Below are 13,877 nucleotides of genomic sequence, written 5' to 3'. Positions count from 1 at the left end.
TAAAGTCTAAACAAAGGGATAAACACCGCCCTCAGCTGCAACATTCACCTCCTCCGTGCCTTTCAGAATTTGTACAGCAACACACACTAATTTGACGTTTGCGACACCTAGCCTTTGTCTAGACTCACGTGGGATCGGAGGTCTCGCCGCGGACTGTGTGAGAGAGCGTGCGAGTGGGGATGAAGAACGGTTTGGCTGGAGAGAGAGAGAGAGAGAGAGAGAGAGAGAGAGAGAGAGAGAGAGAGAGAGAGAGAGAGAGAGAGAGAGAGAGAGAGAGAGAGAGAGAGAGAGAGAGAGAGTACGTACGAACAATGGAGAGAAATCAAAGAAAGTGAAAATGGAAAAGAAAAAAAAATAGCACAAGTCAACGTGGTAAACAAATAAAGCATGGTGATATTTGAGAACCAGTAGGCGTAAAATAGACGTTAAAATGCTGTCTTGTGTTTGTTTACTTTTTTGTTGTTATCGTTGCTTGTTTGTTTTTGGTTGATTGGCTGTTTAGGTGTTAGTTGTAGTAGTAGTAGTAGTAGTAGTAACTGTTGTTGTTGTTGTTATAACTTTTGTTCTCGTTGTTGTCGTCCTCAACGTTGTTAATGTTGCGCTGTTTGTTACTGCTGCTGCAGAGGACTATTAAAATTTACGTAACTGGCTTGTAAGAGACGCACGAGTGATTTGCTTGGGGAGGAGTCTGTGTAATTGTGTGTGAATACAAGACGCGGACACTCCCGGGATGGTTGTGGCGCCGGACTCTCTTTAAGGGTTCATTTTACTGCCGCCGCGCCGCACACACACTCGCCGCCAACCTGTTTAGGGATGAGACCACAGCAAATTTGCACCAGTTTTCTTTGAATTACTGCCGTCCATCTTCTTCTCCGCTCCTCTGGGTTTCTTATTTATCTTATATATCTTTTTTTATTATTTTATTGAATAGATCTCTTTGCTGCTTGCTATTTTCCTTGCCAGTTTATATCAATCATGGAATGACGGAGCTCAGGCCGTGAAAAATTCAAATTTTCATACAAATTTTTCTTCTCCTACCGTATTACACCTCTGCAGTCTTAGTGCGGTTTTATTTAGCTATTCAATATCATTGTTTTTGTTTGCTACAGGCGGGCTGGTGTATGAACCATTGAAAAGGAGTGGCGGTGATGGTGGTGGTGGTGGTGCTGGTGGTGGGAATGACCCGGCGCCGCGACATGATCCCTTCGCGCTGTACGCAACTCGACCTTCTTGGATGTGTCTGATTGGAGAGAAACTTTCCGAATGACAGTGCTTGGGGAGGGGCAGGGGGCAGGGAACATTGCAGGCGGGGTCACGGGCGGGGCGTGATAAGGGTGGGAAGGGTGACCTCTCATACCTGCCAAGAATAGCTCCGCAGAGTGAAATTTGAAGTTTTCGTAACAAGACTAATTTTGTGGCAGCGTCAGCCGCCCAGAGGCAACCGTCACCGCCCGGCGTGTAGAGGAACAGTTGTGGTGGCAGGGGGCGAGGACAGCCGCTGCTCCCTCGCCTTGGTAGCGTCGTGACTCTTGGCCAGGTTGGTGCGGGCAAGAGCACCTAATTTACTTGTCTTGTCACAAAATATTACTGATGGGGATCACCGCCTCTCCGCGTGGTGCCGCCAGGTGGAGCACCACATCTAACAGCGCAGCTCGGGGCCCAGCGGATTGCGGAATGGAATCACTGAAACAGGGAGACCTTCGGGCGGGGTGTTTATTATGGCTGTACATGACGAAAATCACGATTTTACCTGGCACAACCCAGCAGGCCCGACCAAGGCCACGTTCTTCCTCCCGGGAAGGAGACGTAAGGAGTAGGTGAAGGAGGGAAGTGTATTGGCGAGAGTCTGTTGTTGCCGTGTGACACCGTGGCATTTTGGTGCATTTGCATAAGGAAGCAAAACTTTACATACATTGCAGAGAGGGAGTGTAAATAACTATCACCATCTATTCTCTAATCGCTATATACGTACATACATATTGAGTGTCTCTGGGTCGCACGAGCTCCGCCCAGGTACTTGGGCGGCTGTTGTTCACAGTAGAGGAGGACTTCCCGTCTCCGCGACGACCGAAGACGGTCCGCCGTTGGCTTTAGCAAGGTTGCCTCACTTCCCAACCTGAGCTGCCGTCAAATTACCAGCCATTTGCAATACTTTCTCACCACTTACGTGTTGCTCTTGCGATTATTAGACTAACTACCAGAGTGGTTGTGACCCGATAGAGGCACCACTGCAGGAACATGTGGCGGCGGTGGGGTCTCCACCTGTCTGTCGATCCTGTGATATTGGAAGGAAGCCACTCTGGCTGGTGGGGGAAGGAGGCGCCGAGAGGCTGGCTCACGCTTGAGGGGCCCTGACTCACATCTCCTTCTACTCTTGCCCAACACAGTCATCAAAGAGTGCTTGCCTGCAGCCTCGCCTCGTTCCCGCCTTCCGTCAAGCAGGGCGGCACTTCCCCAGCCAACACCGCCAGGTGGCGGGGTGATGCAGTAATTGGTAATGTTTAAATATTGGACGTCACTTTTCTTGGGCAATGGTGGTGTTTGTATACGAGTACTGGGACAGCCGTCCATCACCGCAAACCTGTTTACCGCCAGACACGGCGGACAGTGATGACCTCAAGAGGCCACACTGACCCTTCCCAGGCACCGCGCAGCGAGGCGAAGGTTTGTGTTTACATTTGACGCTGATTTTTTACGTAAAGATTATACAATCATACAACAACAACTCAGACTTAATGTCTGGCTAGAATGTAGCCTGGCACATCACCACGATTCTCTAGCAGAGCAAGAGCAGCCTTCACAGTAAGGCTGCCCATTAGTGGCTCAACGATGGATTAATTTACCTGTGTTACAACAACAAGGTCATATGGCGCCACGTGGCTCAACGAGAGCAGGGCATGCAGGTTGCTTTTCCTGTGCGATGACTGGCTTGCAGGAGCCTCACGAGTGATCAGTGTAACAGGCTTCTGTCAAAAGAGGAACACCTTGAGAATACATAACCTCCTCGTAAGGCCTGAGGCAACCCTCCCACCACTGAGGGAACTCTGACCACCACCATCACCAACAGATTTATCCAGCTTCAAGTTTTCTGTCAGCCCGAGTCAATGTCTGCGTTAAGACCACCAGTACTTATAATACGAGTACAAAAGTCAGTAACCTGATATAACATTATGCATCTTTTTTAGTCATTAAAACCTTCTTCTCTTCCATCTGCATCCACTTCTCCCACTTCTCTTCTTCCTCCTTCTCCATCTCCTTCCACTCATAATTGCCAAACAATACGGGCACACTTTAAAGGAACAAATTACTCCAATGATATCTCTTCTGTTTGTTCACTCCAGTTCGCTTCGGGTTATTTTCTGCAGTTAATAACATAATAAGGCGGCCACAGCTCCCGCCAGTTGCTCTCTGCTGGAAGTATGCTGCGGTCTGGATTAAGATGAAATTAAGGCGTTGGCTGCTGTAAGACTTGCGACTCCTGTGTGTATCTGTGTGTGTGTGTGCGTGTGTGTGTGTGTGTATATGTAACAGAGAACGTCGAGGTTACACACACACACACACACACACACACACACAGCCTGGCCTTGACCCTTGGGCGTGTGGTGGTGGTGGTGGCGGAGGCGGGTTTTGTAATTCTGTCAGCCCATCTAGTTGTCCTGACTTCCTCCTGCCATGGCCGCCTCTAGACACAAGAACGAGAAGGGTAGAGGTGACAAGTGAACAGGCACGGCCGCGAAAACAATCCCCGAGTGAAAACAGGAAGACAGAGGCAGACAGACTAGAGAAAGTTTACCAGGCTGAAGATGAAGAAAGAGAGGGACGGAAAGAGAGAGAGAGGAGATAGGAACAAGATACACATCGGGTAAAGAAGGGAACACAGGTGCATGGGACAGGTATCAAGCGTCCAGGAATGCGAGAAAGTGGCTGAGAGAAAGGGAAAGGAGAGGGAGTTGAGGCACTACCCAACCGAGGGGCCTCTATCACTACCTGGCTCTCAAGGTTATCTGCCTGCCTCCATGACTGCTTCACGCCCACCGCACGGGGCCCCATCCTCCTTCATCCTCAAAGACCTGAAGAGAAGAGGTAAGGAAAGGGAAGGGAAGGGGAGAGGAGGGCGGGAGGAGGGAGGAGAGTAGAGGTGGTAGAACGGGTAGGGATAGAGGTAGGAAGGAAAGGCAGACAAGAGGGTAAAGGGACATGCTCCTTACACAACCACGGACAAACCACGCTGCGTGGATCCAGGAACTCGCAACCCGATACTAACTTTTTTTTTTTTTCAAACGTGTTGGAGTTTATAGCACATATATTTTTATTCCTCCCTGGTAAGGAGTGCTAGTGTTGACATGAGACCAGGGGATCTTTGCACGGGTACTCAGAAAACCTGAAGGAGACGTGAAGGGAGACTAAGAAGCCCGTGTGAAGACAAGACCCAAGGATGGATACGTAAGTCTTAGCCGCGGGGGAATTGGAACGAGGGACCTAGAGGCGGTGTGTGGGGATGGGCCTGGAATGGATGGAGACGGGGCTTGGATCGATGAAGATAAGGGTGTGATGAATAAATGGTTGGAATGGATGAAGAATAACTGAAATGGTTGAACAGTGATTAGAATGAACGAAGAGAGGCTAGAATGGATGAAAACGGAACTGAAATGTATGGAAAATTAAATATAACGGATGACTAAATTGTAATGGAATGGATGACTGGACTGGAATGGTTGGCGACAGGACTGTAATGAATGTATGGCCTGGAATGGATGGAGAAGGGACTGGAGTAGATGAAATGTCCCTGGAATGAATGACTGGACTGGAACAGATGGAGACACGCCTGGAATGGATGGAGACATGCCTGGAATAAATTATACGTGCCTGGAATAAATGAAGGAACTGGGAAGGATGGAGAGGGGATTGGACTTAAATGAAATGGATAAAGACTGGAATGGAGATAGGACTGGAGGTGAATGGGGACAAACAGACAGACAGAGAGAGAGAGAGAGGAGAGAGAGAGAGAGAGAGAGAGAGAGAGAGAGAGAGAGAGAGAGAGAGAGAGAGAGAGAGAGAATGACAGGAGGGCTGAGATATGGGAAAATGTGAGAGGTTACATAGACAGTGATAGGGAAAGTGAGAGCAGATAAACCTATTCGTGCGACAGGCGCGGGTGTGTGGTAAGCGGGAGAGGGCTGCCAAGTACGGAGGGGCTGCGGGGCGGGAGGGAGGCGAAGAAAGGTGCTTGGGTGGGGGAAGTTTAGCAGACTACACTACCTCAGTTCCTGGTCGTGGCCGTGGTGGGGAAGATGCCTGTGTCACACAAAAAAGTGGTGGTGTAGAGGCAAGCCTTGGCCTAGCGGGTGAGGCTTCCCTTCCCCTCCTCCTCCTCCTCCTCCTCCTCCTTCTCCTCCCCGACCTTCCAGAGCCACAGTCATGGTCTTTCTCCCCCTGCCTCCTGCCTCCTTCCTCCTCCTCCTCCTCCTGCTCCTCGTCCTACAAGCTTACTGATTCGCCATCAACAAACATGGAAAACACATGAATATATAAAGGCGATTATTAAGATCCTGTCAATTCTTAGAAATTATGCATAGATGTGTCTCTGTGTCCGTCTGTCTGTGTGTGTGTGTGTGTGTGTGTGTGTGTGTGTGTGTGTGTGTATGAGGTCGCTGGGCAATCATGTTCAATATTCTTCCTACTTCCTGACTTTCGTTGCGTCCCTCCCCCCACTTCTCTCTCTCTCTCTCTCTCTCTCTCTCTCTCTCTCTCTCTCTCTCTCTCTCTCTCTCTCTCTCTCTCTCTCTCTCCCCCTTCACAACGCATCCGGGAGCAAATAAACGGAGAGGAGGAGGAGGAGGAGGAGGAGGAGGAGATGTATGAAGAAGAGGAAGAGGAAGAAGGGAAAGGAGGCTTTCAAGGTACAAGATCGAGGAAACCTGTAAGGAAGGGAGGAGGGAAGCGTAAGACACGACCAGGAATAGAAAAAAAAAAAAAAGAGAAGAAAAAGAGAGGGAGAAAGAATAAGGGGGCGGGAGTTGAGGAGGATGGATTGCTGTGTATGGAGGAGGAGGAGGAGGATGAGGAGGAGGAAGACAGGCGTTGCGTACCAAGAAGTGCCCTCCTCCCTTCTCTCTCCCTTCCTCCTGTCCCCTACGTACCCCCAAACACACTTCCCCCTGAGGCCCACCCCCCCGCCCCCTACGCCCTGGACTTTCCGAACTCCGTGCCTCCTTGACTTTGGGTGTTCACTGGTCTGGCTGGAGCCGCCTTTGTTGTCAGGAGCACCGAGTATGTCTGGAGGGGGCTGAGGAGGAAGCGGTGACGAAGGGGTGAAGGGATGGGGATAGTGTGGGGATAGTGACTTGTATGATTGTTACACCAGTATTCAGAAACGCTCTGCTCTCTCGCCACGACTGTTTTCAAAGGTAACAGAGATGATTAGCTGGGTTCTCAAAAGTGTTTCCTCCGTAAATAATATAAAAATCTTGTTAGTTTGTCACTAAAACCGTAAAACTACCTTTAAAAGCCCGTGTAGCTTCAATTAGACTCTTTTGAATGTAGTGGAGGTGAAGCTCAGAAGTGTTTCAGAATATGGTCCTAACTTAGTGCTGCTGTGGTGGCAGTGATAGCGGTGTTGGGGTGAGGTTATCGGGGAGAGATGATGATGGTGCTAGTGGTGGTGGTAAAGGAAGTGGAGGAAGGACGTTGATAGTGATGATGGTGGGGATGGTGCAGGAGGAGGGGGCGGTCATTGTGGAAGAGGAGACGGTGGTGGTGGTGGTGGTGGTGGCGGCGGCGGCGCTGAGTATATATAGGATGATCGGTGCACGCTAAGGCAACATTCCCTCTTGTCTCCCCGAGGTAGGTGGACGCGACTCACCCTCCGCTCCTCAGTGTTGCACAGTGTTGCTTGCTTGTGTCGCTCTCTTCAGGATTACGTGCAGTGCTTCCCATTCCTCCTCCTCCTGCTGGTGGTGGTGGTGGTGATGGTAGTGCTGCTACTCATCCACCTCCATTACCATCATCACCACCAGCAGCAGCACCAACAGCACAATATTTACCTATACTGTGTCTCTTTTTTTTTTTTTTCTTCTTTTATTCCTCCTTATTCTCCTTTTCAGTCTCCTTGTCTTCGTCCTCGTCCTCGTTCTCCTCCTCCTCCTCCTCCTCCTCCTTCACTTAACTACTACTACTACTACTACTACTACTACTACTACTACTACTACCACCACCACCATCATCAGCACTATTATCGTATTAACACCACATTCATTGATATTGTGTTCTCCTCCATATTCTATTCCATCATATCCTCCTCCTCCTCCTCCTCCTCCTCCTCCTCCTCCTCCTCCTCCTCCTCCTCCTCCTCCTCCTCCTCCTCCTCCTCCTCCTCCTCCTCCTCCTCCTCCTCCTCTTCTTCCTCCTTCATATCATCTACATCACCCATAAAGTGCCAGCATAATTCACTTCATCCACGTTTCTAGGGCCTCCTGTGCTGCTTGTTTATCTATCCATCATCCATATTTTTTCTGCTTGTGTTCAGTTTTCTTTTAATTCACTTGTGTTTTTTCCTTGATTTGTTCTCCTTTATTTTTCTTCCTCTTCGTCCATTGTTTAAATTTTATTACGTTATTTGTATATCTTGTTTTTATGCCTTGTCACTTTTCTTTTCTTTCCTTTGTTTTCCATTTTCTTTCCTTTCCAATTCACTTACTGTGTTTCTTACCTCACTTTTTTTTTTCCATTCCTCGTCCACCTTCTCTTTTTGATCTTGATTTCTATTCACTGTTATTCCTCATTCACTTTTTTTTTACTTCATCTTTTCTTTCTACCCTTTTTCCTTCTTTTGCCGTTCACTATCCACCTTGTACTTATCCCTTCTCTGTTTTGCATATGTGTCACACACACACACACACACACACACACACACACACACACACACACACACACACACAATTTAGGTCTCTGAGTCAGTGTCTTTTATTTATTCATTTATTTATCTATTTTTATCTCAGGTCGAACAGAGAACACTTTTTCCTTCTCTTAATTTACACTTCTGACTTTACACTTTTAAATACAATATGTTTAAAAAGACGAGGAACAAAAGTCATTCTTGCATTCACAATGGAAATCCCTTGCGCACACACACACACACACACACACACACACACACACACACACACTAAAAACAATAACATTCTCTCACACACAAACTCCTCCTGTCAGTCTACAAACGTTCTTTAGCTCTCTCTCTCTGTCTCTCTCTTTCTCTCTCTCTCTCTCTCTCTCTCTCTCTCTCTCTCTCTCTCTCTCTCTCTCTCTCTCTCTCTCTCTCTCTCTCTCTCTCTCTCTCGCTAACCCGCTCATTTGACCTTCACGTGTTTATCAGGGAGACAAGAATATAACACTGGCTTACTTACTTTTACTTATATCTCTTCTCCAGTTATTCATCTGGCACCACACCCACCTCACACACAAACACACACACACACACATACACAATCTCTCTCTCTCTCTCTCTCTCTCTCTCTCTCTCTCTCTCTCTCTCTCTCTCTCTCTCTCTCTCTCTCTCTCTGCAAAGATCACCTTCTTATACCCTGTTTAAATCCCGCGAATCTAGTTTTTATCTTGTGATACCTTTAAAAACCTGCGCGGGTCATGATGCTTTTTTTTTCTTTTTTTATGTCTTCCTACTTTCTCACTCCTCACCGCCATATCGAGGGTTTGGCCCCGGCTTAGTAGGGTGAGGTGCCTCGTGCGACCATTGGTTAGTAATATCTTGTTATGATAGTTCAGTGAGAAGTGAGTGTCTCTATGTGTGTGTGTGTGTGTTAGCGATTGGCTTCTTTCTCCTCGGTTTGCAAGTGATGGTTTGTCTGGTGGTGGTGGTGGTGGTGGTGGTGACGAAATGTGTTACCTATAGCAACTCATGTGTTACTCAAGAGAGAGAGAGAGAGAGAGAGAGAGAGAGAGAGAGAGAGAGAGAGAGAGAGAGAGAGAGAGAGAGAGAGAGAGAGAGAGAGAGAGAGAGAGATTATCTGATGCAGCAACATGGAGGTTATATGCAGCAACATGGAGGTTATATGACGCCAAACACGAAAAAAAGAAAAAAAAAACTTATAGAAAATGTAAATGAATCAAATATAAAGTTACGAACAAGAGAGAGAGAGAGAGAGAGAGAGAGAGAGAGAGAGAGAGAGAGAGAGAGAGAGAGAGAGAGAGAGAGAGAGAGAGCCTGTGTATGTTTACGTTCGTAGGGAAGTAGGAAGAAAACAAGCCAAAGAAAACGGAACCACGTGAGAGCGAGAGTGAGCGAAGAGTGAGAGTGGGCGACCCCGAAACCGCCTCCAGGAGCGGGAGGGAGAGGGAAAGGGAGGGGAGAGTGACCACAGATAGTTATGAAAGGTCCCTAGAAAGACGTGGGTGAAGGTATGGAGGGAGGAAGGAAGGGAGGAAAGGAGGAAGAATTGCGAGAGATGTGCTGAGAAACAGGAGGAGGAGGAGGAGGAGGAGGAGGAGGAGGAGGAGGATAGGCTTTACCAGAGAGAGAGAGAGAGAGAGAGAGAGAGAGAGAGAGAGAGAGAGAGGAATTGACTATTAATAAAGCTGACTGATATTATATGAGCGTGCCCAGAGTCGCATCCCACCATGTCCCTTTCTTCTTCCTCCTCCTCCTCCTCCTCCTCCTCCTCCCTGAACAGAAGGTCGTTCAAGCCTTTCACTCCTCACCACCAGTAATTAAGCGGAGTGAAGGGAGAGGAAGAGGAAGAGAAGGGCTGCTAGGGGTTAGCTTAGGTCCTCCTGTCCTTTTCGCCCCCCTACACTGGGGGAAGCCGCTGGCTTCTGAACACCCCTTACGTTACTCTCTCTCTCTCTCTCTCTCTCTCTCTCTCTCTCTCTCTCTCTCTCTCTCTCTCTCTCTCTCTCTCTCTCTATCTATCTATCTATCTATCTATCTATCTATCTAACTATCTATCTATCTATCTAACTATCTATCTATCTATCTTCTCTTATTCCCAAACCATCTTTTTCATTTCGTCTTTTTCTTTTATCTTCCTCTCTCTCTCTCTCTCTCTCTCTCTCTCTCTCTCTCTCTCTCTCTCTCTCTCTCTCTCTCTCTCTCTCATTAGATTTTCGTAAGGGTTTATTTATTGGATGGATTTAATGAATACAGCGAGTGAGGGCCCGAAATGTCACTTGTGTGTGTGTGTGTGTGTGTGTGTGTGTGTGTTCACTGGTGTTTCTATTTTCATAATCAATATTCATATTCAGGTTGTTGTTGCATCTCTCTCTCTCTCTCTCTCTCTCTCTCTCTCTCTCTCTCTCTCTCTCTCTCTCTCTCTCTCTCTCTCTCTCTCGTCATAATGCATCTCTACTTTTATTTTTCTTTCCTCGTCATAATGCATTCCTATATTTATTTCTTTTCTTTTCCCTTTCTCTAATTTTTTTTCATAAGTTTTCATTTTACGCAAACTTTGGACAGACGAACTCCATTGTATTCCAATGCGTTTTCCCTTAACTTTTTTGGTTTATGACAGCAGAATACCTGTTCCTTAAAATTTGGCAGGAAATTCTTGATCACTGAAGCAGGACGGAAAATCCAAGCGTCATTACCTGAGTATTTCCCACAGACAATATATATATATATATATATATATATATATATATATATATATATATATATATATATATATATATATATATATATATATATATATATATATATATATATATATATATATATTTTTTTTTTTTTTTTCTTTTGAGTTGCACGTACGAGCTCATACCAAGAGTCAGCAGCCACTACAGCCAGTGTCACGTGCTAGTTTTTGTAGTTAGCATCTATACTTATTTATTTGAACCAATTATTATACTGTTACCCAATATTGTCATCAGAAAATCTTATATTCTTTGTCCATAGCTATCGCGAGCGGTTCTCTCTCTCTCTCTCTCTCTCTCTCTCTCTCTCTCTCTCTCTCTCTCTCTCTCTCTCTCTCTCTCTCTCTCTCTCTCTCTATATATATATATATATATATATATATATATATATATAGAGAGAGAGAGAGAGAGAGAGAGAGAGAGAGAGAGAGAGAGAGAGAGAGAGAGAGAGAGAGAGAGAGAGAGAGAGAGCCGCTTGCGATACCTATGGACAAAGAGAGAGAGAGAGAGGTTCAAGATTCTCTTGGTGTCAGACAATGGTATATAATTTCGGGAACATTTATTCAGCAGCAATAAGGCAAAACATATTGGTTCGTGGGTACGCCACGAGGTGTGGCCCGCAACGCTAGTGTGAGGTTGTGTATTTGTATGTGATTCCATTATTTATTTTCTATGATTATGTTAAGAAAAATCGTTTATTCTTTTCAGAATGCGAATCATCTTGCTTCTGGCGGTGGCGCTGGCGGTGATCTGCACCGCAGCAGCCCAGGGACGTCTGTTAGATTTGCCGCAAATTGAACTTTGTGATAATCGTAAGTAGAGGAAGGGAAACAGTTTCCACTGTCACTGTCATCGGTTTTTTTTTTCTTCTTCTTTCTTCTAGATATCAGTTTAGCAATACAAACTGAAGAAAAAAAAAAAAAAAGAGCTATTTCACCTCATTAAGAAAGTTGAAAAAAAAAAAAAGTTACAAAGGTGCCTCAACATTGAATCTCCAGTGTGTGTTCATACACCGTTTTAACTAAATTAATAAGAAGACTGTTCGACACTGAGCACGTACCATACTCGACGAAAGGCTCTCAACGCTTTGGACGCGTGTATAGCGTCGTCGAGACGGAATGAAAGAGGCGGTACACGAATGTGAAACACGCGGCCGTGAGTGACGATGACCGAAAGAGCGGCTATGAGCCCAGAGATGAAATGAATTTTGCAGAACTATTTTATCTTACTGTGCTTTTTATTGGATAAATCGGATACATTTAGGGAAGCGTTAGTGCTTATTCAGCCTCTCATGAGTAGGCAGAATACCAGGAGTGAATCTCGCCTGCTGACAGAGAATGGGAGGATTTTGTCCCAAAGTTACTGTGAAGGATAGAATAGGAAACAATACGAGTGAAATGCCGGCGCGCAGCGTGGCTGAGGCTGGAGGACGTTTGGATATCTATACACCAGAAGAGTACTTCTTATGTAAACAAAGTAAAAGTAAAGATGCGACAGAATCGTAAGACAAAGACAGAGGATGGGAACTCATGAAACGAATAGCCACTGTTTATATCCTCTATAGGGGAATTAGGAGGGCAAAACACGTCTCTTTATTTTAAATATGTCTAGTTACGAATGATGAAATTGAGCTTTGAGGCACGAACTTCCTTCCATACCATGTGAAAAGATGAGAAGTTAAGCTCTCTCTATGTATAGTTCAGGTGGTACACCAGAACCAAAACACCAATCTCTTTTAACAAGTTTCATTGTATCATTACCATTCCTATCACCTCCACTGTCATCTGATCCTCTTCTCTTCGCCACAGGCCCGAAGCAGTGGAAGTTCGGTAACCACTACTACTTCTTCTCGTGGGACCAGGATGGCCCAGACTTCAAGGAAACAAATCCTAAAACAGGACAAGTGGAAGGTCGCAAGGTTGACTGGCTGGATGCTCGCAACTTCTGCCGTAAGCGATGCATGGACGCTGTTGGCATGGAGAGCCAAGCGGAGAACGACATGATTTTCGACTTTATCAAGAGACGTGAGTAGTGATGCTAATTCTCTCTCTCTCTCTCTCTCTCTCTCTCTCTCTCTCTCTCTCTCTCTCTCTCTCTCTCTCTCTCTCTCTCTCTCTCTCTCAAATGGGCGAGCCTCTGTGTGTGTGTGTATGTGTGTGTGTGTGTGTGTGTGTGTGTGTGTGTGTGTGTGTCCGTGATGGTTGTAGTATTTCCCGGTATTCATATATTTCTTGCATCGGCAAAACTTCTTTCTCTTCTCCATGTCACCTTCCTGCACATGCCTTTAACCTGCTCGTCCCACAGGCAACATCACGTACATCTGGACGTCTGGCCGCCTCTGTGATTTCAAGGGCTGCAGTGAGCGCGAGGACCTTAAGCCCATCAGTGTCAAAGGATGGTTCTGGTCCAACACCAACACTAAGATGGCCCCCACCAATGCCGTGCCACCAGGCTGGAGCTACCAGCCATGGAGCGACAAGGGCCACACCGGTGGACCGCAGCCAGACAACGCTGAGTTCGATATTAACCAGACATCGGAGTCTTGTCTCGGCGTACTCAACAACCTGTACAATGACGGCATCAAATGGCATGACATTGCCTGCTACCACAAGAAGCCGTTCATTTGTGAGGAGAGTGATGAGTTAATCCGGTACGTCGAGGGCCTTAAGCGGCAACAGGGACAAGGTCAACAGGGGAACCGAGGACAGGGGAACAACGGTAATGGCAACCAGGGCGCACGGGGACATTTCGGTGGTTAAGTTTTGATACCAACCCTTGAAACTTTTCCATTCTCCCTTTTACAGAACTTTGTTAATTAAGTTTACCACACTGTCCCATTTTTGAAGACTGACACCACTTCATCAACACAGCCACACAACCAAATATGTGCAGCAAGGTCATGAACATCCTGGTGGCGGCCTTGCTCCCGAATCTTCTGCTTATTTATTGTTAATACGACGCATCGGCGCCGTATGTGGCTGCTGCTCACAGTAAAACACGGCAGTCAGCCTGCTATTTATTGTAACACCACGGTAGTTGTGCTGTTTTCATTAATAAAACACGATTGTTATCTACAAGTTTTATCCCCAAAAGTTTCTCTTTAATCTTAAAATAGGAGCTCGCCGCAAGGCCTGCTGCATGATCATATCTTCAGGTCTGCCTGTGTTAGTTCGATTATGGCTGCTTTTATTTGTGTCTGCTCGCGTGCTTGTGTTATTCACCGTGTTTATCAAAGA

The 13,877-nt window shown here is 46.5% G+C and overlaps 1 protein-coding gene and 1 long non-coding RNA gene across 6 annotated transcripts in view; one reads left to right on the top strand and one right to left on the bottom strand.

Moving 5' to 3' along the window:
* LOC135102005 (uncharacterized) overlaps positions 1-13,877 on the bottom strand; it is a 51,208-nt gene that overhangs the window by 34,388 nt on the left and 2,943 nt on the right. The window lies entirely within an intron of this gene.
* On the top strand, positions 6,334-13,711 carry LOC135102002 (uncharacterized). Of its 2 annotated transcripts, none has more exons than XM_064006591.1 (4): positions 6,334-6,407; positions 11,350-11,453; positions 12,450-12,665; positions 12,946-13,711. In XM_064006591.1, the coding sequence occupies exons 1-4, from the start codon at positions 6,349-6,351 to the stop codon at positions 13,398-13,400; spliced, it is 834 nt and encodes a 277-aa protein (XP_063862661.1). In that variant the 5' UTR covers positions 6,334-6,348; the 3' UTR covers positions 13,401-13,711. The 2 variants fall into 2 exon arrangements, with proteins under 2 accessions (XP_063862661.1, XP_063862662.1); XM_064006592.1 differs by lacking the exon at positions 6,334-6,407 and adding an exon at positions 6,800-6,843.

This window comes from Scylla paramamosain, chromosome 7 (assembly GCF_035594125.1).
Source record: "Scylla paramamosain isolate STU-SP2022 chromosome 7, ASM3559412v1, whole genome shotgun sequence".
Taxonomy (NCBI): domain Eukaryota; kingdom Metazoa; phylum Arthropoda; class Malacostraca; order Decapoda; family Portunidae; genus Scylla; species Scylla paramamosain.
Note: the sequence above shows the minus strand (reverse complement) of the source record. Positions and strands in the feature narration are given on the sequence as shown.